This window comes from Lactuca virosa, chromosome 4, assembly GCF_052849685.1.
Source record: "Lactuca virosa cultivar CGN04683 chromosome 4, Lactuca_virosa_CGN04683_v6, whole genome shotgun sequence".
In the NCBI taxonomy this organism is placed as follows: Eukaryota; Viridiplantae; Streptophyta; class Magnoliopsida; order Asterales; family Asteraceae; genus Lactuca; species Lactuca virosa.
The window spans coordinates 402,511,291-402,538,643 of NC_136429.1; the positions used below are offsets into that span (position 1 = coordinate 402,511,291).

Consider the following 27,353-nt stretch of genomic DNA (forward strand, 5'->3'; position numbering starts at 1 on the left):
TTGCTCTGCTGAAGGTGAAGGTTCCCCCTGTGAAGTTGATGGCTCCCCCTGGACTGAAGCATTGGGAATTACAGGAACTTCGGGAACCTCACAGGTTTTTATATTTTCAACATCGTCTTCTGATTCTTCAGAGCTCCTTGATCGATTGGAATTGACAACTGGAATTGCTTCATCTATGACTGGAACCTCGATGGTTGTGATTAATTTAGGATTATATGGATTGCTTTCCTCCTCAGCTGGCAAGGTGGAAGTCATATTCAAAGAATCTTCAGACACTGAAGGTCCAGAGACTTTGCTATGTTGTAATTATGTAGAAGGAAAGACTAGGATTTCGGATAGTCTTGCAGCTTTTGGAGGATTGAAGAGTGTAACATAGTTGACTTCTATGATGTTGAGAGGTCCGAACTGGATTGGAATGTCATTCTCCATGATAAATTTGGTTTCACTGAGAGGAGTAGTCTTTCGGACATATAAATCATCGAATTTCACGTCAAAGCTTTCTTCTATAATTATGGTTCTTCGGATCAGAACTCTGTATGCCACTTTATTTGTAGAGTATCCCAAAAACATATATTCATCTGATTTGGGTGCAAATTTACTCAAGTGCTCCTTGTTGTTGACCACAAAACACCTGCAACAAAAAATATGAAAGAAACGAACATTTGGTTTACGATTTTTCAAACCTTCGTATCGAGTCTTGTTGAGGTGTTTGTTGATGGTGTTGCGGTTTTGAACAAAGCATGCAGTTTGAACTGCTTCAACCAAAAAATAAAGAGGCAAGTTTGCGAAGTTGAGCATTGATCTGGAAGCTTATACGAGAGTTATGTTTCTTCTTTCTACCATGCCATTCTGTTGTGGTGTGTAGGGTGTTGAGAAGTTATGATTGATCCCTTTTGACACCAAGAAGTCGTTGAGCAATCGATTTGTAAATTCATTTCTGTTGTAACTTTGAATCTTTCGAATGGGAAACTTGATTTGTAACTCAATTTCCTTGATGAAGTTAATCATTGTCTACTATGTTTCTGATTTAATTCGCAAGAAAAACACCCAAGTGATATGAGTGTAATCATCGACTATGACCATAATGTACTTCTTATGATGTAAGCTTGTTACAATTGATGGACAATTGAGATCGATATGAATTAACTCCAAAGGTTTAGCGATTGATGAATCAAGTATCAATGAATGACTCCCCTTTGTTTGCTTTCCACACTCACAAGCAGAGCATAAAGTGTCATTTTCAAATTTGAGGAGAGGCAATCCTCACACCATCTCTCCGGTAACCAGGTTGTTAATATATCGAAAGTTGAGGTGAGCAAGTTTCTTGTGCTAGAGCCAGCTGACCTCGGAGACTACTTTTGACAGAAAACACAGTTTTGGTTTACCAATGACTAGGGATATGTCTAATGGGAACATTTTTCCAGTAGCCTTTGATTTGATTAAACATCTTGATCTATCTTTCGTCATGATGTAGTTATATTCATCATTGAATTCAACACGATGACCGGCATTGTAGAGTTGCCCAACACTAATGAGATTGTGTTTTAACCCTTCAACATAGGCAACTCTTTGAATTGAAAAGTTTATATTTTTCAGAAAACCATATCCTCAAATGGTTCCATTTGCATCGTTTCCAAAAGTTACGTGACCACCATTTATAATTGCCTTAAAGTCACAAAGGTGTTCCAACCTTCCTGTCATGTGCAAGGAGCAGGCACTATCAATTAACCATTCTATTTCATGATCCTCCTCGCACATTTCATGCGATATTAGTTAGTTAATTTTGGCACCCAAACTTGTTTGGGCCCGCAACAACATAATACGATTTTTTAAAATATGCAGTGTGTGATTTTGTTGTAACTTTTGACGATGTGTTGTTCTTTGTCTCCTTTTTCTTCCAAATCCTTTTTGGGATAAAGTTCTTCTTTTTAGATCTAAAGACATTTTTCTTAATGGGTGGATATGAAGTAAAAGTGATTTTCTTTTCATTTATCCATAATTTTTGCGTAGGTTTGGATTTAGGAACATAATCGATATGCTTCTTGAGATTTTGTTTCATTAAAGACTTTTCTTTGTCCTTTTGATTGATAGTTGCGGTGTCATCAATTTTGACTGAATTGAGTTTTTGGTCGGGCTTTTTGTTTAGAGGAACAACAACTGCAGTGTTGTTATTCTTGTTGGTTTGGGCTCACAGCTTTGAGATCTTTTGGGACTTGGTGGCCTGTTGGGACTTTTGATTTTTTGTTCCAGGTTTAACTTCTACAAAGAGTTAGATTTGTTAAAATGTTTTTGCACAGAGTTATTTTGAAAAGTTTTACCAAGTGTAGAGTCTTTTGAAAACGCTTTCTTTGAAAATGGTGACCTTTTGTTTTCAGTAACCTTGAGATTCAACTCAGCTTGGATTTTCTCAATACGATATTTAATTTCAACTTCTAAGGTTTGCTTTGCTTCATCTCTTGGTGACAAAATATCATATTTGTTTACTTTAGGTCTTTTGCTTTTAAAAATTTTGGACATCGGTATGGGTCTAGGAGAAGAGTCATCAGAACTATAGAGTTCCTGACATTTAGAGCATTTTTCCTATCTCGAACTTGTCTGTTCTTACTCCTTGAGGAAGAGTTTGAATCTTAGTGGTGGATTTAACAGAAGTCTACGGTGAGACTTTTGTTAAGTGGGATGTTGTAGAGGGTGTAGTAGTAACTTTTTCTGGGACATTTGATTTGGGAGGTAAGTCAGGTCCTTCTAGGATTATATCTTCGTCCATGTCTGATCCTGATCCAGGATATATCTTTCCAATGACTGGTAGGGAATGAATATTATCAGGGAGTCTCAGTGTTTCTGGGATAATCTCTTCACTGACATAGTTGTTGCTTAGCAGACGAAGTTTTTCAAAATAATATTGAATGTCTTCAGGATAGGTCTTGTAATTGATTGGGAAATGAAAGGTCCTATCAGGTGGGACATAGGGATGTTCGACATCAAACCGAGGTGGATATTTCTCTCCGATGTTTTATCCATTTGACCATCCCCAATTATGAGTATTGTCTACAGACCCATTATTGACTAGATTTTCAATTGCTTCAGTTTCATTAAAGAGATTTTCTATTAATTTTTTTAAGCGTACAATTTCAGCTCAGGCTAAATTCCGTTGATTAAAAGCAACGTATAACTGAGTTTCACTAAGCAACCTAGCATCTTTTTCTAGTTTCAAGTCTGCTTCTAACGTAGTGACCTTAAGCTTCTTGTCTTCTAGTCTTCCTCTCAAGTGATACAACTCTTGAGTCGCTATGTTCTATTCATCTAAGGCTTTTTTATAATCTGAAAGGACATCAACACACGTTTGAATAAGTTTTTCTAGATGTGGTTCATAGTCATGCATGTTATAATTGTTTGACTGAATCATAAATTTTACATGTTCAACGATGTTGATGCTCCCTTCCTTTTCTATGAAGCAGTAGTTTTTCTTCATCTTTTCGGTATTCTCCTTTTTCTTTGCAACCAGACATAGCTTGCCTCGTTTCCTCTTGTTGTCATTGTCTTCATCTTCATCTCCCGAAGACCATATGATGGTCTCTCCTTACTTATGCTACAAATTCTTTCTCAACCCTTTCCTTGTCTTCAGCTTCTTGATCCATTCTAAGATATAATGCTTTGTCTTTCACAACGTTGGCTTTGCAGTCTCTTGCGGAGTGAATTTCCTTGTAACACTTATGAAATATGAGAGTTCATTCTTTCTTCTCTTAGGTGCCATCTGCGGTATGTGATGATTTATCTTTTTTGAAGCTTCAGTGGAATTTGTGAGCATCAAAGGTGTGTTTTGAGACTGCGGTTGAAATGGTGAATTTCTGGGATATTTGGAGGGATGGGGTTAGTGTTGATTTGGACTTGTTTTGAGGATTGTAGTTGCGGTTAAAATGAGTTCTGGTGAACTGCTGATTTTTACGGTAGTTGGGTGGAGGGAGTCTGTTGGACAGTTAACTAACAAGGGCTAATGCGTGTTGAAAAGCTTCTTCATCATCAAGTTGCATCTCTGGTTCATATGACTGCAATGCGTCATCATATGGGGTTTGGTATAATGACTCTCCGGTATGATGATACTGAGGAGATCGATAGGCTGACTGTGGTGAATGGGCGACCAAGACGAGTGGTCCACTTAGATCCATGCAATCTTTCATCACCGTAGAATCTTGAGCTTGTAATTCATTGTAAAACTCGTACAACGATAGAGTTTTGATCATGCTGTTAGCTTGAACTATCATCTTTGCCATGGTCCACTGCTTTCCTAAACCATTTAGGAACTGCAGGTTTGTTTCATGATCACTTCAAGTGAAGCCTGCATTTCAGAGTTTAGTGACGATGAGGATGAATCTTTTGAAGGAATCATCAAAACTTTCACTAGGTAGAGCTTTGATGTTGTTGAAATCGTTAAGGGCAGTAGTCAGCTTCTTGTCTTGAGCTTGCTCAGTTCCTTCATAAAGATTTTTAAGAACATCCCAAATTTCTTTTGTTGATTTACAGTCAATAATAAGGTCAAAATTGTCAGGAGGAACTCCACAAGATATTTCATAGAAAGCAATTTCATCTTTCTCCATCTTTTCAATGTCATCATTGGTAGGTCTGGTCATGGCAGCTTGACCACCTCCAAGTCTATTTTGAGTTTCATCGGTGACAATGGGAGTAAGGACAGGTACATGCGGTCCTTTTTCCATAGATCTCCAAACTTCCTTACCAAGTCTTTTCAAATATCTTTCCATACGTTGAGCCCAGTGATGATATTCACTTGCAACAAGTATGGAGCTCAATTAGAACCTCCAGTACTGTTAGATATATTTAGAGAGTAAGCTTGTTCCATATTTCCTTAGATTTTGAAAAAGATAAGCTAAGTGGTATAGAAAGCCTTTTAAATTAGATTTTTTTTTCTTTTGAAAAGGAGTTGTGTTTTTTAAAGAAAATTAAAAAAAGCAACCACTGTGGCTCTGATACCAATTCTTGAGAGAAGAACTTTGAATAGATTTGCGGAAATATAAGTTAATCTCAATGGATCTTTTGATAAGCTCAACAATGAAGAAATATGCCGAATGATAAAGAGATATAAATATAGCAACAAGATTAATCAGTAAACATAAGCAAATAATAATCCTTAGTTGAATCGTAACAAGGATTGCATTCAAACACAAGTTAGTAAATAATGAATAACATAAGTAAAAGATAATGAATATACTGAAGATAATGAAGACTTATATTCAATAAGAGTAATGCACTGAAAATATGGGAAGTGGTACTTAGATCGATTAACATGATCATCTATTTATAGCCAAACGTGGTACATGATAAAAAATAAAATATTCTAAAGTCAGGCAGCCATTCTTGTCATGCTTAGACTGACATAACTCATCTAACACGCAATGTTAGAAAAGGTGGACATTACTTTTCTGACACTTCGGCATACAAAAGACAAAACATGCTTCTCTTCGGGTCATCATCCTTCACTCTGGTATTCCAAGTCTTCAATATTATCTTCAAGGTCTTCGCAAGTGATCATTTAACAAAAGCTTCTACCGCAACAATCAAAACAGGTCTTCAGTATTTCAACACACTTTTAGTTGCCGAGGATCACTTCATGTTTCAATAGGTAACAATGGTGATGTTTTCATAAAATTCAATATAAGACTTCCGCTGACGTATTCTGGTTAAAAGTGTTTAAAATAAAAAGAAAAATTTAGGTGAAAAATCATGATGTTACAACATTCTTGTCTATTCTTGGACTTAAACACTTGCAGCGTACAACGAGGAAGAAGTAACAGACTAAACCATGCATCAATAGAACTTAGTTGGGCAATCACCTTGTAAAGAACTGTTTTCAATGCTTGAGAGAAAGCGAGGCAACAACTATGGGGGATACTTTTGACAGTAGTGATAGGTTCTTTAAAAACACGATCAAGGAGCCCCACATCTAAAACCAAACCCTCAATAACGTTTGTTGTGGTCTCTTTGGTATATGGCTTTGAAATACTGACAATGTAACTACCCAAGCTGCCAGCCTCTGTAGTGAACAAACATGACCATCCAGGTGATGACAAGCATGACTAGCAGCATGTAAAGTCATACACTTCCTAGATATCCATTGACCAAAAGTCTTCAATGTTTCCTCCACCGCCATAAATAACCCACCGTCAGTAGAAATAGCTTCACACAAAACACATTTACGATCTTCAGTTAGGAGATGATGCCTTTTGAGGTGTGAAATCATACCTACAATCCCCTTACTTCCAACTTCACCATTTGGGCAACGATGGAAGTTTTTGAATGGGCACAGACAAATACCATTCAAAATTGTAAAAGAAGCCATAAAAGAATGCAAGCCTCGAGATGAAGCTTAACCTATGATGCATAAATTTAAAGGAGAAAAAGGAAATTGCACACCAATACATTGTTGGTGTGCATTGAAATAGCTCAAACTAAACAGACTGCGTTATCCTAAAGACGAGGTATCAACATGAATGGATGTAGAAAAATAAAGTTGCAATAGGAGGAAAACATGGAGAAAAACTGACTTAAGCATTCTATGAAACACTTAGAGGGCAAAAGAAAGGGCTCCTGGGAATTCTATCTTCTTCCATTGAAACATCAATCTAGAAAACCTCAATGCAAAATCATCATTCTAAGGAGAAGATAGCAAGAGAAAACAGGTTCAAATCGGTAGGGCGATAACATATAAATAAATCAGAATTGCAGTTCAAAATTAGATCAAAAACAAGAATTCGTTTATGTACATTCTTCAACCAAACTACAATTGAAGTATAGCGGTCGTCAAGACTATGTTAGATTCGATCGGTCAAAATCAGCAAAAGAATCAAGTTGTTCCAAAAAGAAAAAAAAAATGAGCCTTTTTTGACCCAAAACACCACAAAGTGTCATTTCATCTTCACATAATATGATTTTATTAAATAATTTTTTTCTTGATTAAGGATAAAGGCATAGCAGAAAAAAAATTTAAAAACATATTATAGTTATTTTATGTGTGATGAACACTAAAGCCGCAAACAAAACTAAATCATAGGAACGTCAATAACAAAAGTCAAAAGTTAGGGACGAACACGCATATTAGTCAATACTACAAGGACGATTACTCAAAAAAAGAAAAGTCTTAAAAACAAAGCAAGAAAAGAAAAAGCAAAGCAAAAGAACAGAGAAAAAAAGAGATTGAAGAGAGGGGAGAGCTCCGAAGGTCATCGTCATCGGCCGATTCTGATCGTCTCTGCCGCCTCCTTCCAATCGAAATTAAGGCCTCCCAAGGTTTCTCAATCCAATAGAAAGGTACTCCTGACTCCTGAATTCCTCATTTCCTTTTCCCGCGCATTTGAATTTCCCCAATAATGTGTACTAGGGTTTGCTTGATCACGTTTTCAGTTTGGGTAGTTTTATGATATAAATATCATACCAATTTTCAAACCACTATAATTCGAATTTGTATGCTAAACAACATACTTGTAAACGATTCAGCAGTTTATAATGTTTAGATTGATTATTTGTTAGGGTTTATTGTACAAGTAACCTCTCTTTGATTCTTGTATTTCTTTTATTCTTGTTTAGAGAAGTGATGGCATTGGCAGGTAGAGAGCATGTTGAGTTTTCATCTTTAAACTCTGAATCAAGCAGCCAAACAGAATCAAATTTAAATCAGGACATGAATCATATCAATTCTCCTTCTATAGATACTGATATATTACAAGAACAAGAACAAGAACAAGAACAACTTGGTGAGGTCACTAATTCATGCATTCATGAATCAACAAATAAAGATCCCAAAAAGGAATTGGAGGTACTTTGGCGTAGAGTCAAGACAACAGCCTCATTATTGAACTACTTGAAATCGAAAGCAAAAATAACAATGACAAATCCCCATTTCGCCCTCACCACCCAATCCCATGACATCACAAACATAGATTTTTCCAATTTCAACTCCCCATGGATAGACATAAATACCCTTCAAGAAGAAGAAGAAGATGAAGATGGGGTTTACATGAATGAAGTGGCAAAGACTGTGGAAATGATCACACAGGTGATGGAGTCTCTTGTTGAAAGGGTAATAATGGCAGAATCTGAAACTGATATTGAGAAACAGAAGGTGGCAATAAGTCAAGAAGAGATTATCAAAAAGGAAATCCAAGTTGAGATAATGTCTGAGAAATTGGATGAAATGGATCGATTTGCAGTGGATACAAACTGTGTTCTGAATGAAATGAGACAGTGGGTTGACAATTTGGTTGAAGAAACATCAAGACAAAAGCAAAGGGCTACACAAAATGAACAAGAACTTATTCGTGTCAAACAGGATTTTGAATCTTTAAAATCTTATGTTAATAGTCTTATTAGTGTAAGAGAAACACTTGTTTCTTCAGAAAAACAGTTTCAAACAATGGAGAAGCTTTTTGAAAGGTTAGTTATTACTTATTACTTATTAGTTATTACTCTTCTATAAACTCAAAAAAAGTATATGTAATTTACTCTTTGTGTGAAATGACATTTATGTCCTTGTGTGAAATGAAGATTGATTGCAAAGACAACACAGCTGGAGAGTGAAAAGAAGCAGAAAGAAGGGGAAGTTGAGAAATTAATGGAGGAGAATTTGAGATTGAATGGTGTTTTGGATCAAAAAGAGGCTCAATTGTTGGCTATGAATGAACAATGCAAGTTTATGGCTCTAAGTGGTTCCCATATTTGAGTTTTTTTTTTCTGGGAACTTTTATTTTTAGATCAAATGTCAATCATTAATATGAAGGGAAATATGTTGTTGTTGCTACATTTGTATAAAAAAGCTAATCCATTTCATGTTTGGAACAACTCGATGCTTTCTATTTCTTTTATTGGACAGAAAATTGAAGGTGTTTTTTAAATCCCTAAGTCAATTTGCGAATGGAAATTTGTAGTTCTTGAAATGTGTATTTTAAAGATGATGATGTTAAGTTTCTTCTTATATGTTATACATTAGATAGATGGATATGGTTAATTCAAAGTATAAAGAATGCTTGGTAAATACTCAAAAGCTTACATTCTTCAAAAGGTCGAGTCGAAATGGAAAATTAATTGAGTCGAAATGGAAAATTAATTGAATATGACGGATTTCACTTTTTAATATAATTAAACATCTATTATGAAAGTGGAATTACTTGGCATATGTTTGATATATATGTTTGATATATGTTGAAATTGAGTTTCGATCAAGAAATACTATTGTTATTAAGTTGGGGACATCAAATAATGATGCATTTGAGCTATTGAGTTTAGAAATGACAAGTTGGTTTAAATGGATAGATTTGACTTTTGGTTAAAGTCAAACTTTAGACAAAAATTAGAGTTATATGATTATTATTAGGCTTATCGGTATGGGTCCTCCATTGTGTGGAGGATCCTACTTAGCACCCACATTAAGGCTTTTGAAACACCACCCCTTACCATGTTATGTTAAAAAGTGTTGAGCAGACAGCATAGCTCAACGCCTATGGAGAAGAGAATGATTTAATTTTTTTAAAATTTTTTTAATCATTTTTTAACAAATAAAAACACGGTGTGGTGTGTGATGACCGCTTTCTATATAAATGATATGGTGTGGATGATGATGTGAAATATAAGGTGTCAAAAAAATAATGTTAAGACAGATCCATACCCACGAGCCTTAAAAAAAGTTAAAAGATTTATGTTTGGAAGAAGTCTATGCTATGATACTGTAATCCTAAGTATAAAGTACTAGTATAACTTTATTTGGTTTGGGTTTAGTTAACCCTACTTTTTTTTATTAAATCAAATAACCTGAATAACATTAAGTTAACATTTTTTTTATAAATTAATTGTTTCTCTTTTTGTGCTCAATTGCTCATCAAATAACTTAGAATTTTTTTATGTTTCAAAGACTATATTATCCCTGAAAATAGAGGTCTTACTTGTTTATTTTGAGATCCCAATAGTAATATATAAAGTTAGAATTGGTTTTGTTAGCTTTATTTAGAATGTTGTTTTGTTTATGATTTAGTATTGATTGATATGTCTTTTATTAGGTCTGGTAAAAAGTTGGGTTGACTCGGTTAGATTCAGACTGTTTGATACCACAATTAGAAACATCTGATATGTTTTTTACTGGTCTGATAAAAGGCTAGTCAGACCTAGACTTTGACTCAATCAACAATTATCAAAAACATTTTAATAGGTTTATTGGTAATGATATTATAAACAAATAAAGATATTTGTTTTTTTTTTTTTTTTTTTTTTAAACAACACATATTCGTTTAACAGTTAGTTATTCTTGTTCGTAGAAAATTTGATTTGAAACTTAACAAAGATATGTTTGGTAAGTTATTAAAGATTTTGTTTGCATTAACTTCTCATATTTTCTCTTAATCGTGTTTGATCCGGTTTGCCTAAATATTCAATGATTTTCATTTTTGGCAAAAATTCAATGATTTTAACATGGAGTAACTTTCATTTACTACTTATTCTAGGTAAATTTTGTATTAGTACAAGCCCTTTTACCCAAACAACAACGTTTGTTAGTAACTTTTACCAACATAACCTATTTAAATGATATTCATATACTAACCAAGCTGAAACCTAACGCTCATATCCCTACGTGAGTACAAAGGAATTTTTAAGCTTAGGTACATGTAATAAAACTACATGTTTTTCATTATGAGAGTTCATACTATAAAATGTTATATAATACTGATTTAATAGCACCTTATGAATTATTTATGATTAGAAATTATTTCATATGATGGAAATTGACATTATTCATTGCATATCATGTTTTATGTGTGGTATGATATGCATTGGGAAAGGGTGCCTCATGCATATTGAAATCGTCTAGACACTATATTAGGCACTATCAGGACGATACCTTCAATTGCATGGTAGTGCTCAATGGATCCCCAAGGGTACAACCTTGTAGGAAGAAAGGGTATGAACTTCCTAACCAGTATGAATCGGTGTGTCTGTGGAAGGAGTATAAACTCCCCAAATGACCATATGGACTCGTTTGTTCTCTACATGTAGCCCCCCAAGGGTACAACATTAGAGGAATAGGGATATGAACTCCTCAAACCTGCATCTGGATACCATGTGCGTTGCTGATGCTCATGAGTTGTATGTCATGGATGAATGTTCCAGAAGCTACTGCATGACGGATTGTGATTAATTGACACCACTCATGGATCTATGGGCCAATTGGCTTGGCTCATTAGAGTTTTAGGTCTGATCCCTTCACTATAAATAGGGATGCATGCTAATTCATTTGGCGTGTCTTTTGTATCCTTTGTGAGTAGGTCGAATCTTTGTTGGTTGTACTTGTAATCTCTGTTTGAGAACTATTTGAATAAATAATACTCCCTCCTGCTCGTAGACGTAGGTCACATTGACTGAACCACATAAATACTGTGCCGTTGTGTGCTTTTAGTTTCGTGTGTTATCCGCATTACTTCCTAACAAGGGTAATCATAACTTGGCAAGTGACATCAGATCTGTTCTAAGTATTGACAAGCATCGTATGGTTTTCCTAACATTCTCCTTCTTTTTCTTTTAATAATTAACTATATTTTCTCTTTCCTTTTCTCGCGTCTCTCATTCATTGCTTGCTTGGGATCATTTACGCTTCGAGAAGAATATGACATATAGTCATAGAGCTTGAGGATGAGTTCTCAATCGTTGATGTCCGCAAACAAACCGGTGATGATTTGGAGTTAGATAATTAAGATAATCCTACGAGATGGTGTCCTTATGTTCCTAAGAAAACGAATATTTTTGCTTGGAGGTTATCTTTAAATCGTCCTCCCTCTAGAGCGAATCTTTCTAATAAAGGTATAGATATCCACTCTACCCTTTGTCCGATTTGTGAGACTCGGTCAGAAGATGTTTGACATGTATTGTGGGATTGTAAGGTAGCATCGTAAATTCGTGCTCTTGTTCTTATGTAGTGTGACATGCCGCTTTCAAATGTCAATTCAGAAGATGAAATGTGGCATGGTATAAGTGTGTTGAAGTTGTCGAAAGCCAAAAAAATACTTTGGAATCGATCATGTTGACCATGTTTTTGTATATTTGGATATATCCGAACTCGTACCACATTTGGAACCAAGAAGATGAAAAATGATACTCTTTTTGGCAATATAATTGCCATCTCCTACAATTTTGTTTATGTTTAGATTCCAGAAACTTAAAGTTAGTTGGTTGTTGTGGTTGCAAAACCCTATTACGTCTGTAACTATGTAATTTTTCTTTTAGCAAAACGCTAGTTTGTTTTTATGATGTCTAACCGTTCAAAATAATAATAATAATAATAACCACATTTTCTTTGGATCCGAAACAATTAAAAAAATACCACAAATTTGTACTTGTTTCCTTTTTTTACTATATAATCCCAAAATGCCTCATAAGTTTTAATAATCACTACAAATACCTTCTATCTTATTAAATCAAAGTAGTAAACTTTTTCTGCTTTATAATTTATTTTAACCCAACAAAATGTAGGTTAGTCTTTCTTGAGCCTAAATACCCAATACTTAATCAATTAACATTGCTTACTAAGCCCAAATAAGTTTCTTGAATCTTTTCATAATTATTGGAGCCATCGTTCCATATAAGGCCGGACGGAATGGAGCTGCGGGGCGGGTGCGGGATGTTTCCCGCATGCGGGAACACCGCACCGTGGCTGCGGGATGCGATGTGCGGGAAGAGAGTGGGGGGAGGGGATGCCGCATTCTCTCTCTTCACCTCATTCGTCGTTATTTTTTTTCTTTTTTTTTCTTTTTTGATTCAAACGGCCATATAGCCGTTAACATATATATATATATATATATATATATATATATATATATATATATATATATATATATTTGTTTTTTTCCTCTTTTTTTACACTATAAATACCACAACATCCAACCATTTTTTAACCCATACCTTTTATACTTCTCTCCAAAAAATTTTAAGCAAAATGTCATCATCTTCATCTTCCGATTCGACGGCGGTAGAGGAGGCTAAGTTTATTGGTTCCGTCATGGCGAAAACGGTTGCATACTATCAAAACTGAGTAGGCGAAACATCACGTGCACGATCTAAACAAAGAAAGCTGCGGTTGCGTAGAAATCACGAAGCCAGACACGATCGTCTTATAGAAGATTACTTTGCAGATGATGCCGTCTACGCTGTAAAGTTTCGACGTCGGTACCGAATGAGGAAGGAACTATTCTTACGTATTGTTGGCGATTTGGAAGGCCGCTTTCCATATTTCCAATGGAAAATAGATGTCAGACGGATAAAAGGTTTCTCTCCCATTCAAAAATGCACGGCTGCAATTCGTCAGTTAGCATATGACATGGGCACAGACAAATGGGACGAGTATTTTAGGATGTCAGAGCGTACCGTGCGGGAGTGTGTGTACAAGTTCTGCAAAGCGATCTGTTTGGTTTACGGGCAACGATATTTGCGCAAACCAACTATCAATGATATCCACAAATTGTACACGGTGCATGAAGGCAAGCATGGATTCCCTGGAATGCTTGGTAGTATCGATTGCATGCATTGGGGTTGGTTATTATGCCCCAACGCATGGCGTGGTCAGTACATGAGAGGCGACCACAAAGAGCCGACGATCGTTCTAGAGGCTATCGCATCACATGATCTTTGGATATGGCATGCATTCTTTGGTCCAGCTGGTGCAAACAATGACATCAATGTGCTAGACCAGTCGCCAGTATTCAACGACATCTACCTTGGAAAGTCGCACGAAGTACCTTTTCATGCAAATGGGGTAGCATATAAGCGTGAATATTATCTTACTGACGGTATATATCCTCCATTGTCTGTTTTTGTGAAATCGTTTACATGTCCTAACGACCCGAAAAGGAAAAAGTTTAAAGAGGCGCAAGAGTCAGCTAGGAAGGATGTGGAGCGAACATTTGGTGTACTTAAGAGACGTTGGCAAGTACTAGCAATCGGGGCAAGGTCATATGAAGTGAAAAGGTTACAGCACGTAATGTATGCATGTATCATATTGCATAATATGATTCTTGAAGACGAAGGAAGAGCGATATGTCGGTACAACGAAAATGAAGTTTTGCCAAATGTCGAAGGAGTAGTCGTTGGTACACAATAGTATAGGGCTACTAGAAGAGAAGTACACAATCGCGACATTCATCACGCCCTTCGTGCTGATTTGGTGGAGCACATTTATAGGGCTCATATTCAGCCCCCGATAGAGTTTTCTCACGATGATTTGTTTGACGAATCAGACGAGGATTCTGATAGACTGATATGTTCGTCGAGAGCGAAGATTCCGACGACGAGAGTGACGCTAGGGAGAATGATGAAGACGACGAGGGCGATGACGAGGATTCCGAGTGACGTATTTTGTTTTTTTTAAAATTAGGATATTAATTATGTTTTCTATGTTGTGGGTTGTTTGATTTTTTGTTTGCGCTTTTTTTTTAAAAAAAATTTCTACTTATTTAAATATTAGGTTTAATGTAATTTTTATTTTAATTAATGAAATGTTTTTTATTTAATTAAATTTTATGTTTGGTATTAATTTGAAAATTATAAATCATAAAAAAAATTAATTTTATTTAAAAAAAAAAAAAAGAGAGAGAAGCCCTTCCCACTCATTCCTTGGGTTTTAGATAAGGGAAAGGAAAATGAGAGAAATAGTGATATGGCCCACAAAAAGTGAGGGAAGCTTCCCTCCCATACCCTCCAGTCTAACCAATTACAAAATTTTAGATGTCACATCTAATGTCAGCAAAAGCTTGATTAAATAATCAAAAGTTTGCTCATTTTTGTCTAGTCATGTATTTGATTGTACAATGCATTAAATAGCAATAAACTTTACCATTTTTATCAAAATAGGTAACATGCTTTACTTTTTACCCACAATAGCAACCAACTTACATCTTTTTATTAATATCATGTAAGCATATGAACATAACATACATTTTTTGACTTTATATTGAAAAAAATGGATTATGTTTTTGATACAAATGAAGCAACAACAGCATATTCATTCCCCCTTCACATTAATGATCTAGAAACTTCAGTAAAAACTCAAATATGGGAACCACTTAAAGCCATAAACTTGCATTGTTCATTCATAGCCAACAATTGAGCCTCTTTTTGATCCAAAACACCATTCAATCTCAAATTCTCCTCCATTAATTTCTCAACTTCCCCTTCTTTCTGCTTCTTTTCACTCTCCAGCTGTGTTGTTTTCGCAATCAACCTTCATTTCACACAAGGGCGTAAATGTCATTTCACACAGAGAGAAAATTACATATACTTTTTGTGAGTTTATAGAAGAGTAATAAGTAATAAGTAATAAGTAATAACTAACCTTTCAAAAAGCTTCTCCATTGTTTGAAACTGTTTTTCTGAAGAAACAAGTGTTTCTCTTACACTGATAAGACTATTAACATAAGATTTTAAAGATTCAAAATCCTGTTTGACACGAATAAGTTCTTGTTCATTTTGTGTTGCCCTTTGCTTTTGTCTTGATGTTTCTTCAACCAAATTGTCAACCCAATTTCTCATTTCATTCAGAACACAGTTTGTATCCACTGCAAATCGATCCATTTCATCTAATTTCTCAGACATTATCTCAACTTGGATTTCCTTTTTGATAATCTCTTCTTGACTTATTGCCACCTTCTGTTTCTCAATATCAGTTTCTGATTCTGCCATTATTACCATTTCAACAAGAGACTCCATCACCTGTGTGATCATTTCCACAGTCCTTGCCACTTCATTCATGTAAACCCCATCTTCATCTTCTTCTTCTTCTTGAAGGGTATTTATGTCTATCCATGGGGAGTTGAAATTGGAAAAATCTATGTTTGTGATGTCATGGGATTGGGAGGTGAGGGCGAAATGGGGATTTGTCATTGTTGTTTTTGCTTTTGATTTCAAGTAGTTCAATAATGAGGCTGTTGTCTTTACTCTACGCCAAAGTACATCCAATTCCTTTTTGGGATCTTTATTTGTTGATTCATGAATGCATGAATTAGTGACCTCACCAAGTTGTTCTTGTTCTTGTTCTTGTAATATATCAGTATCTATAGAAGGAGAATTGATATGATTCATGTCCTGATTTAAATTTGATTCTGTTTGGCTGCTTGATTCAGAGTTTAAAGATGAAAACTCAACATGCTCTCTACCTGCCAATGCCATCACTTCTCTAAACAAGAACAAAACAAATACAAGAATCAAAGAGAGGTTACTTGTACAATAAACCCTAAAAAATAATCAATCTAATCAGTATAAACTGCCGAAAAGTTTACGATTTTAACATATAAAACAAGAGACAGTTAATCTAAACAGCTGACATGCCGTGGTTAGAAACCCTAGAGGGTTGCGTTGCATTCTCTGGATTATGCAAAATCGGGTATTCTTTTTAGTTTTTACAAGTATGGTGTTTAATGTACAAGTTCGAATTACAGTGGTTTGAAAATTGAAATGATATGCATATCATAAAACCATCAAAACTGGAAACCTGATCAAGCAAACCCTAGTAATTACTATCGGAGAAATTCAAATGCGCGGGAAAAGGAAATGAGGAATTCAGGATTCAGGAGTACCTTTCTATTGGATTGAGAAACCTTGGGAGGTCTTAATTTCGATTGGAAGGAGGCGGCAGAGACGATCAGAATCGGCCGATGACGATGACTTTCGGAGCTCTCCCCCCTCACTCTCAATCGTTTTTCTTTTCTTAACTTTTCTTGCCTCGTGTTTTCAGGGGGTGTGTGAAAAAAAAAAAAAAAAAAGAAAAAGAAAAAAGTGATTATTGCTTATTCCCACGATAAGCTAACTATTTGGATAAAATCCAGTTTATTAAGCTAAATAAACTAATTTTAATAAGCATTTCTCCCCATGTTTATTGCTTATTGCTTATTTCCACCATAAATAAGCTAATAAGCTAATCCAAACACCCCTTAGACTTATTGATTTATATCATTTTCCCTTTTATTTCTCGATTAATATTATTTTCAAGTTAAAGCAACCATTAGTTAATTAATTAATTATTTAATAAATAGATACATGTGAGTATATAAGATGTAGTTATAATCAATTAATAAATAGACACATGTGAGTATATAAGACGTAGTTATAAATATAGGATGTAGTTATATCTATCCTTCCTAATTTGACATGAATCTTTGGTTTTTTGTGATTTTTTTTTCCTTCGAACCACCAAGGTGTTATACTTTTTTAGTTCGGATTATTACTATGTTATTTTTTCTGTTAGTATGTTGTTGTGTTATTTTTCCAGTCGAATTATTCTATGTTATTTTTTTTTGTTTGGACTATCTATTTGTTATTTTTCGTTCCAACTATCTTTGTGTTATTATTTTTTCGTTCTGATTATCCCAGTGTTAATTTTTTTTTGTTCGGACTATCCACGTGTTATTTTCTGTTTGGACTTTGTGTCATTTTTTTCGTTCGGACTACCAACATGTTAATTTTTTTTATTCGGACTATCATTGTGTTACTTTTTCGTTCAAACTATCTTGTGTTATTATTTTGTTACGATTTTCGTTGTCGTTAAATAAAACATACACACAAACATACATATAATTGTTCGTAAATTTTTTTTTAAACAAAAACAAATATATAAAAATATTTTTATTGAAAAATGTACAAATAAATAAGAACATGTTCTAAAACACAATAAACATACATACACATATAATTGTTCGTAATTTTCTTTTATTGAATAATACATAAGATAACATCGTTCGTAAAAATAAAGATACCACTATACACAAAAATATTTTATAAAACACAAATAATTAAAACAAAAATACATAATTAATTAAATAATAATAATAAATAATAATAATAATAATAATAATAATAATAATAATAATAAGAAGGAAAATCTTCATAAATGGTCCCTATGGTTTCTAAAAAAATCGAGTTCAGTCCTTAACTTTTTAGGTAATCAAGGATGATCCCTGTGGTTTAAAATCTTTTAATGGATGGTCATTTTGGCTAACTCCGTCAATTTTTTTGTTAGGCAAGGGTAAAATAGTTTTTTCCGTACTACATGGACCATTCTTGAAGTTTTGTCTATTTTATACTCCATTCGTCTCAAAATTATTGTCCAGACAAAAAAACATACAGATTAAGGAAACATTAATTACCACTAACTTTATATAATAAAATGACAGTTTGGGCCTTACTTTTCATTAATGTTCCATTAAAATGCTTAGTTGGTTAAGTAATAATGGGAGGGTATTTTGGTAAAAATGTTATTTATTTTTAGAAGTAGACTATTATTTTGGGACAAATCAAAAAGGAAAGATGGACTATAATTTTGGGGCGGAGGGATTATTTAATAAGTGATTTTATTAATAAAAAATAAAAAATAAACACCAAAATCGGTCTCCCTACTGCCCTATCTCTTTATGCCTCTCGTCGTCGCTTTCAAGCATCTCAAGAAATTGGATTCTCTCATTATGTTATGCAAGCAAGAACACTTTGCAACTGGGTTTCTTTCATGGATGTAGACGAATTCTATCACATCCCTCGTTTGACCTCCACCATAACAACATCTCAAGTTTCTCTCCTAACCCTACTTTCTAATTTCACTTCATCTTCTTCAATCGGAAAAATCATAACATCTTGCCATAACTTTGGGTCATCTAGGCTAACTTTACTACCTAAAAAAGAAGTCACAGTAGGTACACTTGGAGATACAAAGGGTGGTGGTAGTCCGGTGGTGGTTGTTGAGTAAGTCAGGAGGAGGAGGTCCTAGATGGTGGGGGAGTGGGGGTATTTCTCTATTTTTTATTAATAAAATCAGAAAACTTCAAGAATGGTTCCCGAGGTATGGAAAAGACATTTTTGCCTTCACATGCCTCGCATATGTTAGAAATTAACAGAAAAAACTGACAGAGTTAGCCATAAGGACCATCCATTAAAAGTTTTGAAACCACATGGACCAACGTTGATGACCTAAAAACTTAAGGACTAAACTCGATTTTTTGGAAACCACAAGGACCATTTATGATGATTTTCCTAATAATAATAATAATAATAATAATAATAATAATAATAATAATAATAATAATAATAATAATAATAATCTAATAATAAAAATAATAAATTAATAGACAACAAAAAAACAAAAGACAAGAAAAAATAAACAACAAAATGACAAAAAGAGTCAAATTAAAATGGTTTTTTTTATGTCAAATCAGAAAAGGGTATTGATAGAGGCTCATCGGGCCAAGCCAAAGCTACAATAGGCAGCGACGCCTCGAAGTACACACTATAGACTGGGCGGGAGCAATCACTTGCCATCCTTGAAAGCAACGCCCTTAAGGCAACTTTTCAGCACCAAGTCCCGCTGGCATAACTACAAGAATGTCGCCTATCGACAAAACGGTATCAACCGACAACCTAAGTGGTGCACGCACCACCACCAACATCCTCACTGAACAAATCACGACTCAGATCAGGAAACAAAGGATAACTCTGCCAATGAACGTCATTGTCCTTAATCAGGACTGACGTTCCCGTCTCCTAAAGAAGTCATCGCTCAGGCCATACTATATAAGGCTAACAACCATACACCTAACAATAAGTTCTCAAAGGTCGATACACTCACTAAAATACCTCTTGGAATATACTGACTTGATCGTCAGAGCGTCCTCTCGGGATCCCCTACCGAAGTATGGTCGACGAGTTTTCCACTTGTGTTCCAGGGTTTGATAGCAGGTGGTCATCCCACCGGAGCAATCCTAGAAGACCACTCCGCATCATTGGCGTCATCCGCTAATGTGACACCCGACACAAAAAGCTACTACACAATCAGTTAAAACAATGGCGATGGAAGGAAAAACTACCAAATCTTTGAATCCTCAAAGCCCCTTTTGTCCCATAATATCATTAGCACCAAACAACACGACTAATTCACACATAATGACACCACCTGTAAGTACACCATCATCTCTGTTCACACCAATTAGTCAAGTTTGGATGCAACCATTCACTCCGATGAACACCCAATCACCACCACTCATAAGCCCCTTCACTAGCGGAACACAAATGACCAACTCATTTACTACCCCCAACCAAGCGGGAACCCTACAACTCTATCAACTTCCCGCGTTTCTTCCATTTAGTTCAACTATAACAACTACCTAACAAGAAAGGTCAGTCATCATGCAATCAACACCATTAGTGGGAATCAACCCATTAATCCATCCTCATACCTCCATGTCGACAATCGGAAACATGTTTGCACAAATGAATCTCAACCAACAACCACCACTCAGTACAAATACCACAAGTCTCAACAATGATGAACCCAAACATATACGATAATTTATGTATGCCACAAGGCACTCCTTCGATGAACACCGATTTTGTTTCCCCTCATAACCCAATGTTCCCTCAACAACCTACAAATTCATTTTCCCAAACATGCACACCAACACCTATCATTGTCACAAACACCTCACTGTTCATACAAGAACTTCAAAACTATGATATAACTAGCACAAAGAGAGTACCGAATTACAAAATATATCACGAAACAACCTGTCCAAACAGCCGTATAGACACATACGAATGACACATGAAATTTTTAAAATTAGATGAGCGATTCTAGTGCATGCATTTCCTAACAACATTGGACGGAAACGCTGGAGCATGGTTTAAGAGTCTCGCGCCAAACAACATTCATAACTTTGCTTAAATCAAAGAACTATTCCTAACAAACTTCATGGAAGTAAGAAAGTACCGAGGAGACGTCCAAGAAATTTTTGGGTGTAACAAAGTGAAGGAGATACCATCAGAGAATATTTTAAGAGATTAAAAAAAACGCTCAATATACTAGGCCAGTATGATAAGTTGGTCACAGGAGCCTTTACATACGACCTACTCCCTTGACCATTATCATGGAAGTACTTCGGAAAGAAGCCAACCACAAGACAAGAGTTAAAAGAAAGGGTAGAACACTACCTATGGCACGAAGAAGGCACAACCACAAAAGAAGCTTTCCTACGTACGATAAGGGCAACAAACCAGAGATAATCTCGCACACTCCCTCAGAGGCCACAAAGGAATAACACAAACACATACCGAAAGAACAAACACTTCCAGCCATACACATTCGACGACAAACGATATAAGCGACCTGACGTACTAGTAATCACATATAACCCAGATATCAACAAAATAATAGAAAATAATTTCCAAGAAAAGGAAAATAAGTGAATACCACCGAAGGCAAGGTCACCACACAACAAACTATGTCGTCCTAAAGAAGGAACCGGAAGAACGAATAACCAAAGGAAAACTCTCAGAGATAGCCAGAAGTATCAGACCATCCACTGACGAGTTAACCCCCCCCCAAAAGACAAAATCTGAGGACCATAATAACAAAGGAAAGACCACATAAGTCCTCATAATACAAACACCATGTTGTCCCAAAACCAAAACAGAAGAACAACATTCGATCGTCAACAAAGCTGTTGGGAGCAAATTACATTTCTTACGAGACGATCCAATACCAGCGAACTTGGTGTGTGTGTGTGTGGTGGGGGGGGGGATACCCTAATCATTCAAGCATACATCAAAGTCATGAGAATACACAGAGTGTACATTGACAACGGCAACACAACAAAGATAATGTTCGAGCATTGCTTCCAGCAGTTACCCTACCATTAGAAAGAAGGGCTCAAACCAACACCAGGAAGGGTAACAGGATTTGCAAGCCACAACGTCTGGCTACTAGGAATCATCCATTTACCCTTTACCATACAAGACCAATGCAATTCCAGAAAGAAAACAGTAGTACTGGAATTCATGATTGTTCAAGCACCATCTGAACACACCGTCATATTAGGATGAAAAGCAATATTGCAATTCATGGCCATCATATCAACGATCCATGGACTAATGAAATTCTAAACAAGTGAAGGAATTGCAACGATAATGACAACACTACCTTGCACGTTCAGATTCATCTCAAACTTCATTAAAATCTCCCATCACCAAAGTTTCACCATCCCAATTATCAACAATACGAACAAGATAATCCCAAAGTTGTCTTATTTTAGACAACTCCTGAGGAGCATAAACCAAAATCACTAATAAGCTAGTATTAGTAGCCAACCAAGTTCCTTGAATCAATAAAAAATAATATGAAGTCATAATATTACTTTTACCAAAAGAGTAAGATCCCAAACACAAATAATATCTCCTAAGTTCCCAACCAAAGAACTAAAAGCATATTCAAAAGAGAAGTTACCTCGATCATCAGTTTGATAAACGTTTTGTCTTGGATGGTCTAAAATCTATGCAATTGGTTATATATAAGTTTTTCAAAATATTAAACATGAACCAAAAGTACTTTAAATTTTAATGTTATAGATGAGCTCGGTTATATTAAACTAATTTCCAAACTCGGTAGATAATCTTGACAATTCCTCTTATTGCATGCTTTGGGTTACGTTTGGCATTTTGTTTTTTAAAATGGGAAACTAATCTATTCTTAAATATCACATATGTCTCCAAGTGAGACTTGAACTCATGACCTCTTATGTTTGGCGTGTCATGACTACTTTATTTTTCGAGTTCTTTTAGGTTCTCATGTTCTTTTAGGTCCTCCTACCTTTTCTTCCTACATATCTTTCTACCTATATGAAATGATGACATGTGTCATATTTTGATAAAATTAATTATATTTTTGGACACTTGTTATCATTTCAAATGCATAGGGAGATAATTAGGAACAAAAGTAGAAGGATATTTAATTTCTCAAAAATAAATTATAAGCTAGGTTTTTTTTAATGTTCAGACTAACGTTTCAACAAGGGCTGACCTAAGGAGTGAGGCAAGTTAGGTGGCAGCCTAGGGACCCGTAACAATTTGGGGTCCTAAATTTCAGTATATATATATATATATATATATATTATGCTGTTAATTTCAAACAAAAACCAACTTCAACATACATTGCGAACGCTTGTAAAAGTCAGGAAGCACCTGAGTTCGAATCCTATTGTTGCAATATTATTTTTCCTAAATAAACTTATGTGAAAGATCAATAAATTTTCATTTGTTTAAAAATTAGTGGTTACCTTTTGTTTACTTTTTCAAGAATCACCTAGGTTTAATTTCAAGCCTTCTATTGACATGAAAACACAATAAAATGTTGGTTTTGGCTTTAAATGACCATTTAGTTTTTTTTTACCTGCATAAAATACTATTTTATTTAAAATAAGTAGGTTTCATAGTTAAAGTGTTGATGTGTGTATTGACTTCAGATAATCAGAGGTTTCCATAGCCACGTGGACATATCAACGTGGACTTTGACATTGAAGAACCGTCATCCATCTCCCACCCACCACCATTGTACTTTCTGTTTTTAGCATTATCATATATCAGAAATCACCATTGTAGCTTAAATATGTTTACTTACAGAACAACAGGTACAAATGTTAAAAACATGTCGGTTTCTAGTGATTTGTTTTCCATTGTCGATATGTTCCCACCAACTTAGCCTGTTTTAAATCCATTGGTCTTCTGCAAATGGAGTCCCTTTCATCCAATGGGAAAAGTAATAAGTGGCCTAATAATAAACAAGACTTAGACATTAATCCTAGATACAAAACACTAAAAACTATGTGGATCAATATACAAACAATAGAAAGTCATAAGAATTTGAAATAGTCTACACAGAAACTGAAAAATCTCATCTTTCACCTATCCTTCAATCTCAATTGATGATTAGAAAACCCTAAGTCCACGATAGAGAAAATTCAACACTGATAGGGCTTCGGGATCTCATTGGGTTACAATTACAAATTACCAAAAACAAAATCGAAATTGTATTGGATGACATTGATTTACTAAGAAGATTGAATTTAATTTTCTAAAATCAACCTTAGATCGAAAACCTAACAGTAACCCTCAATTCGATAGCTACAAACCCTAAAAATCAAATTGAATATGAGATGCAAAAAGAAGACAAATCATCTGACTTCTAATGAAATGGAATGGTATTTAATTTTTTGAGACTGAGAGATAGATAGAGGTATAATTACGAGGAAGTAGGAGAGATTAATGATAATCCAAGCCATGCCAAGGGTGCAATAAAAACAAAGAGAATGAGAAGCCATGAAAAGAACAAGATGAATATGTAGGTTGTCCATACTCCTGGGTATGTGAACTAGTCGGTGTTTCTGTTCAGATCCGTCGTCAGTGTTGCCTATTATCAACTTCACCAAGATCACCTTGATGAAATGGAGAGGATGAATGTAACATCCCGAAAACGATAATAAATTTAAAAGTCCATCAAATCATTCATTAATTGTTCAAAATCAACACCAAGTCATAATATTAAAAACATCAGAGTATAATTATTTCAAATGCGAAAATCATGAGGGGAGGATGTTGTGCCATCACGTCGGGCCCTTCATTTTCAAACCGGAAGTACCTGAAACCATAAACATAAACTGTAAGAACAAAGTTTAGTGAGTTCCCCAAAGTACCACATACCAATCATAAAACTGGGCTTAACCCTGGGGTATAATCTAACCCGATATACACATATCGACCCTGCCCTGGGGCCTCGCCCTGGCGTGTATTTCAACCCGATCAACACATATGGTCCTCCCTGGGGCCTCGCCATGGGGTCTATCTCAACCCAATCATACAGTAGTGGGCACCGCTCTGGGGTCTATGTCAACCCGAACATACGATAGTGGGCCCTGCCTTGAGGTATATTTCAACCTAGCATACAATCACATATACACCACATAACAACTATCATTCTAAGTAATACAATAATGGGCCGACATCGGTGCCTTCGACCCATGGATAGAGTGGGAAGACTCACCTCCAAAGACGATAACCGTGCCACACACTCAAGTTGCTGCTAATACGACTCCTCATACTCCAGATGGTGCACAATGAAGAGAAAATGTTGGATCCAAAGTCTTGAGCGAAATGCCACTTCCTTGATGATCTTCCTTTACAGCCAAGAAAGCCTATAATTTACTCAAAAGCTCAAAATGCTCAAAATAGATTAGGTTTTGCAAGGAGGGTCAATTTTTGGGATGGAGGCTGATAAGAGGAAGAGTTTTGGGACTATAATGGTGCTTATATAGTGAACAAACCCTAAATATTAGGGTTTGGTCCAAATTGCGTATGCACTGCGTACCAGTGTACGCTCAGCGTACATGCACGAGGCTAGGTACGCCCAACGTACCAAGGTGTACGCCTAGCGTACTCATGCTGCACCCACTATTACGAAAATGCCATAAAAAGCCACCTTGCACAATACTCATTTACTAAGGGGATAAAGGGTAAATACCTAGAAGAACAAGATGTTATAATTCTCCCCCACATGAACTAGACTTCGTCCTCGAAGTCCGCTGTCGCGAATAAATCATGGTAATGCTCTCGCATCTCCGCCTCAGTCTCCCACATCCATTCGGAACCTTTCCGATGCTGACACTGGACCTTGACCAGAGACACTTCTTTGTTGTGCATAGAACTTGTCTTCCGATCCAAAATCGCCATCGGTCTCTCCACATAATTAAGGCGATCATCAATCTGAATGTCATCCAAAGACACAATTGCAGACTAATCGGCCAAACACTTCCGAAGCTAAGACACATGAAAGGTGTTATGGATCTGGCTGAGCTCATCAGGAAAATCCAACCGATATGCAACCTTGCTTACTCGGGCCGAAATCCTGAAAGGTCTAATGAATCTGAGGCCCAACTTACCCCACTTATGAAATCGGATGATACCTTTCCAAGGTGGCACCTTCAGAAGCACCAAGTCTCCTACATGAAACTCGATGTCTGAACGTCACCGATCTGTATAGCTCTTTTGTTGGCTTTGCACGAATCACAATCTGTCGTGCACGTGTTGAATCAACTCATTGGTCTTGAGTACAACCTTAGTACTCCCCATGACTCGATGCCCAACCTCCCCCTAACAAACTGGGGTCCTGCACCTTCTCCCATACAACATCTCAAATGGTGGTCGGTCAATACTGGCATGATAACTGTTGTTGTAGGAGAACTCGTCCAGTGGAGGATAAGTAACCCAACTCCCTCTAAAGTCTAGCACACAAGCCCGGAGCATATCTTTGAGCATATGAATCATCCGCTCGCTTTAGCCGTTAGTCTTGGGATGGTATGCCGTACTAAAATGCAGCTGAGTACCTAACTCCTCATGAAACTTCCTCCAAAACCTGGATGTGAAACGAACATCCCGGTCCAAAACCACCGAAACTGGCACCCCGTGCCGAACTACCACCTCCCGAACGTAGATGTCAGCTAATTTGTAAGTGGATATGCTCTCGGCAATTGGTATGAAGTGTGCACTCTTGGTCAATCTATCAACAATGACCCAGATAGAATCAACACCACATGTCGTTCTTGGCATCTTTATGATGAAAGCCATGGTAATCTCTTCCCACTTCCACATGGAGATGGGTAAGGGCTGCATCTTGTCATGAGGTCTTTGATACCCGACCTTGACTTTCCTGCAAGTCAAGCACTGCTCAAGAAACCAAGTTATCTCCCTGTTCATACAGGGCCACCAATAGCTCAACCTCAGATCCATGTACATCTTCGTGGCCCTTGATGGATAGAAAACTTTGACTTATATGCCTCCTCCAGAACTGTCTGTCTCATCCCACCTGATGTCGGAACCCAAACTCTACCACACTGAGTCAACAACCCCCGAATGTCTCTGAAAAATAAGGGAATCTGTCCCCTGATCTGCTCGGCCTTCCAATTATCCTTTTTTAATCCATCTACCTGAGCCTTCTTGATCAAATCCAACAAAGGCGATGTGACAATCATCCTCAAGCAGATATCCCTGATAGAAGAATCACGGCCTTACGGCTCAAAGAATCGGCCACTACATTGGCCTTCCCAAGGTGGTACAGGATCTCGCAATCATAATCCTTTACCACATCCAACCATCTCCGCTGCCGCATATTCAGATTCGACTGGTCCATCAAGTACCTCAAACTCTTGTGGTCAGTGTAGATAGTACACCGAACGCCATACAGATAGTGTCTCCAAATCTTGAGGGAAAAAACCACGGACCCCAACTCCAAATCATGCGTAAGGTAGTTCGCCTCATGGGGATTCAGCTGCCTCGAAGTGTAAGCAATCACGTGACCCCTCTACATAAGAATAACTCCCAAATCCGAAATAGAGGTGTCACAATAAACCATGCAATAATCCAAACCCTTAGGAAGCACGAGAGTCGGGGTCTCACACAATCTCTGCCCCATAGTCTCAAAAGCCAACTGCTGATCAGGCCCCCATCGAAAAGTCACA

At 36.3% G+C, this 27,353-nt stretch overlaps 2 protein-coding genes across 2 annotated transcripts; one reads left to right on the top strand and one right to left on the bottom strand.

Annotated features, from left to right (window-relative positions):
• Positions 1–7,164: 7,164 nt before the first annotated feature.
• Positions 7,165–8,939, top strand: LOC145108874 (uncharacterized). Its single transcript, XM_079045962.1, has 3 exons — positions 7,165–7,317; positions 7,594–8,439; positions 8,551–8,939. The coding sequence occupies exons 2-3, from the start codon at positions 7,601–7,603 to the stop codon at positions 8,723–8,725; spliced, it is 1,014 nt and encodes a 337-aa protein (XP_078902088.1). The 5' UTR covers positions 7,165–7,317; positions 7,594–7,600; the 3' UTR covers positions 8,726–8,939.
• A 6,020-nt stretch (positions 8,940–14,959) lies between these two features.
• Positions 14,960–16,757, bottom strand: LOC145108875 (uncharacterized). The gene is made up of 3 exons (XM_079045963.1): positions 16,611–16,757; positions 15,371–16,210; positions 14,960–15,259 (listed from the first exon to the last, which is right to left on the bottom strand). Exons 2-3 carry the CDS (start codon positions 16,201–16,203, stop codon positions 15,085–15,087), a joined length of 1,008 nt encoding a protein of 335 aa, XP_078902089.1. The 5' UTR covers positions 16,204–16,210; positions 16,611–16,757; the 3' UTR covers positions 14,960–15,084.
• Between the last annotated feature and the right edge of the window lie 10,596 nt (positions 16,758–27,353).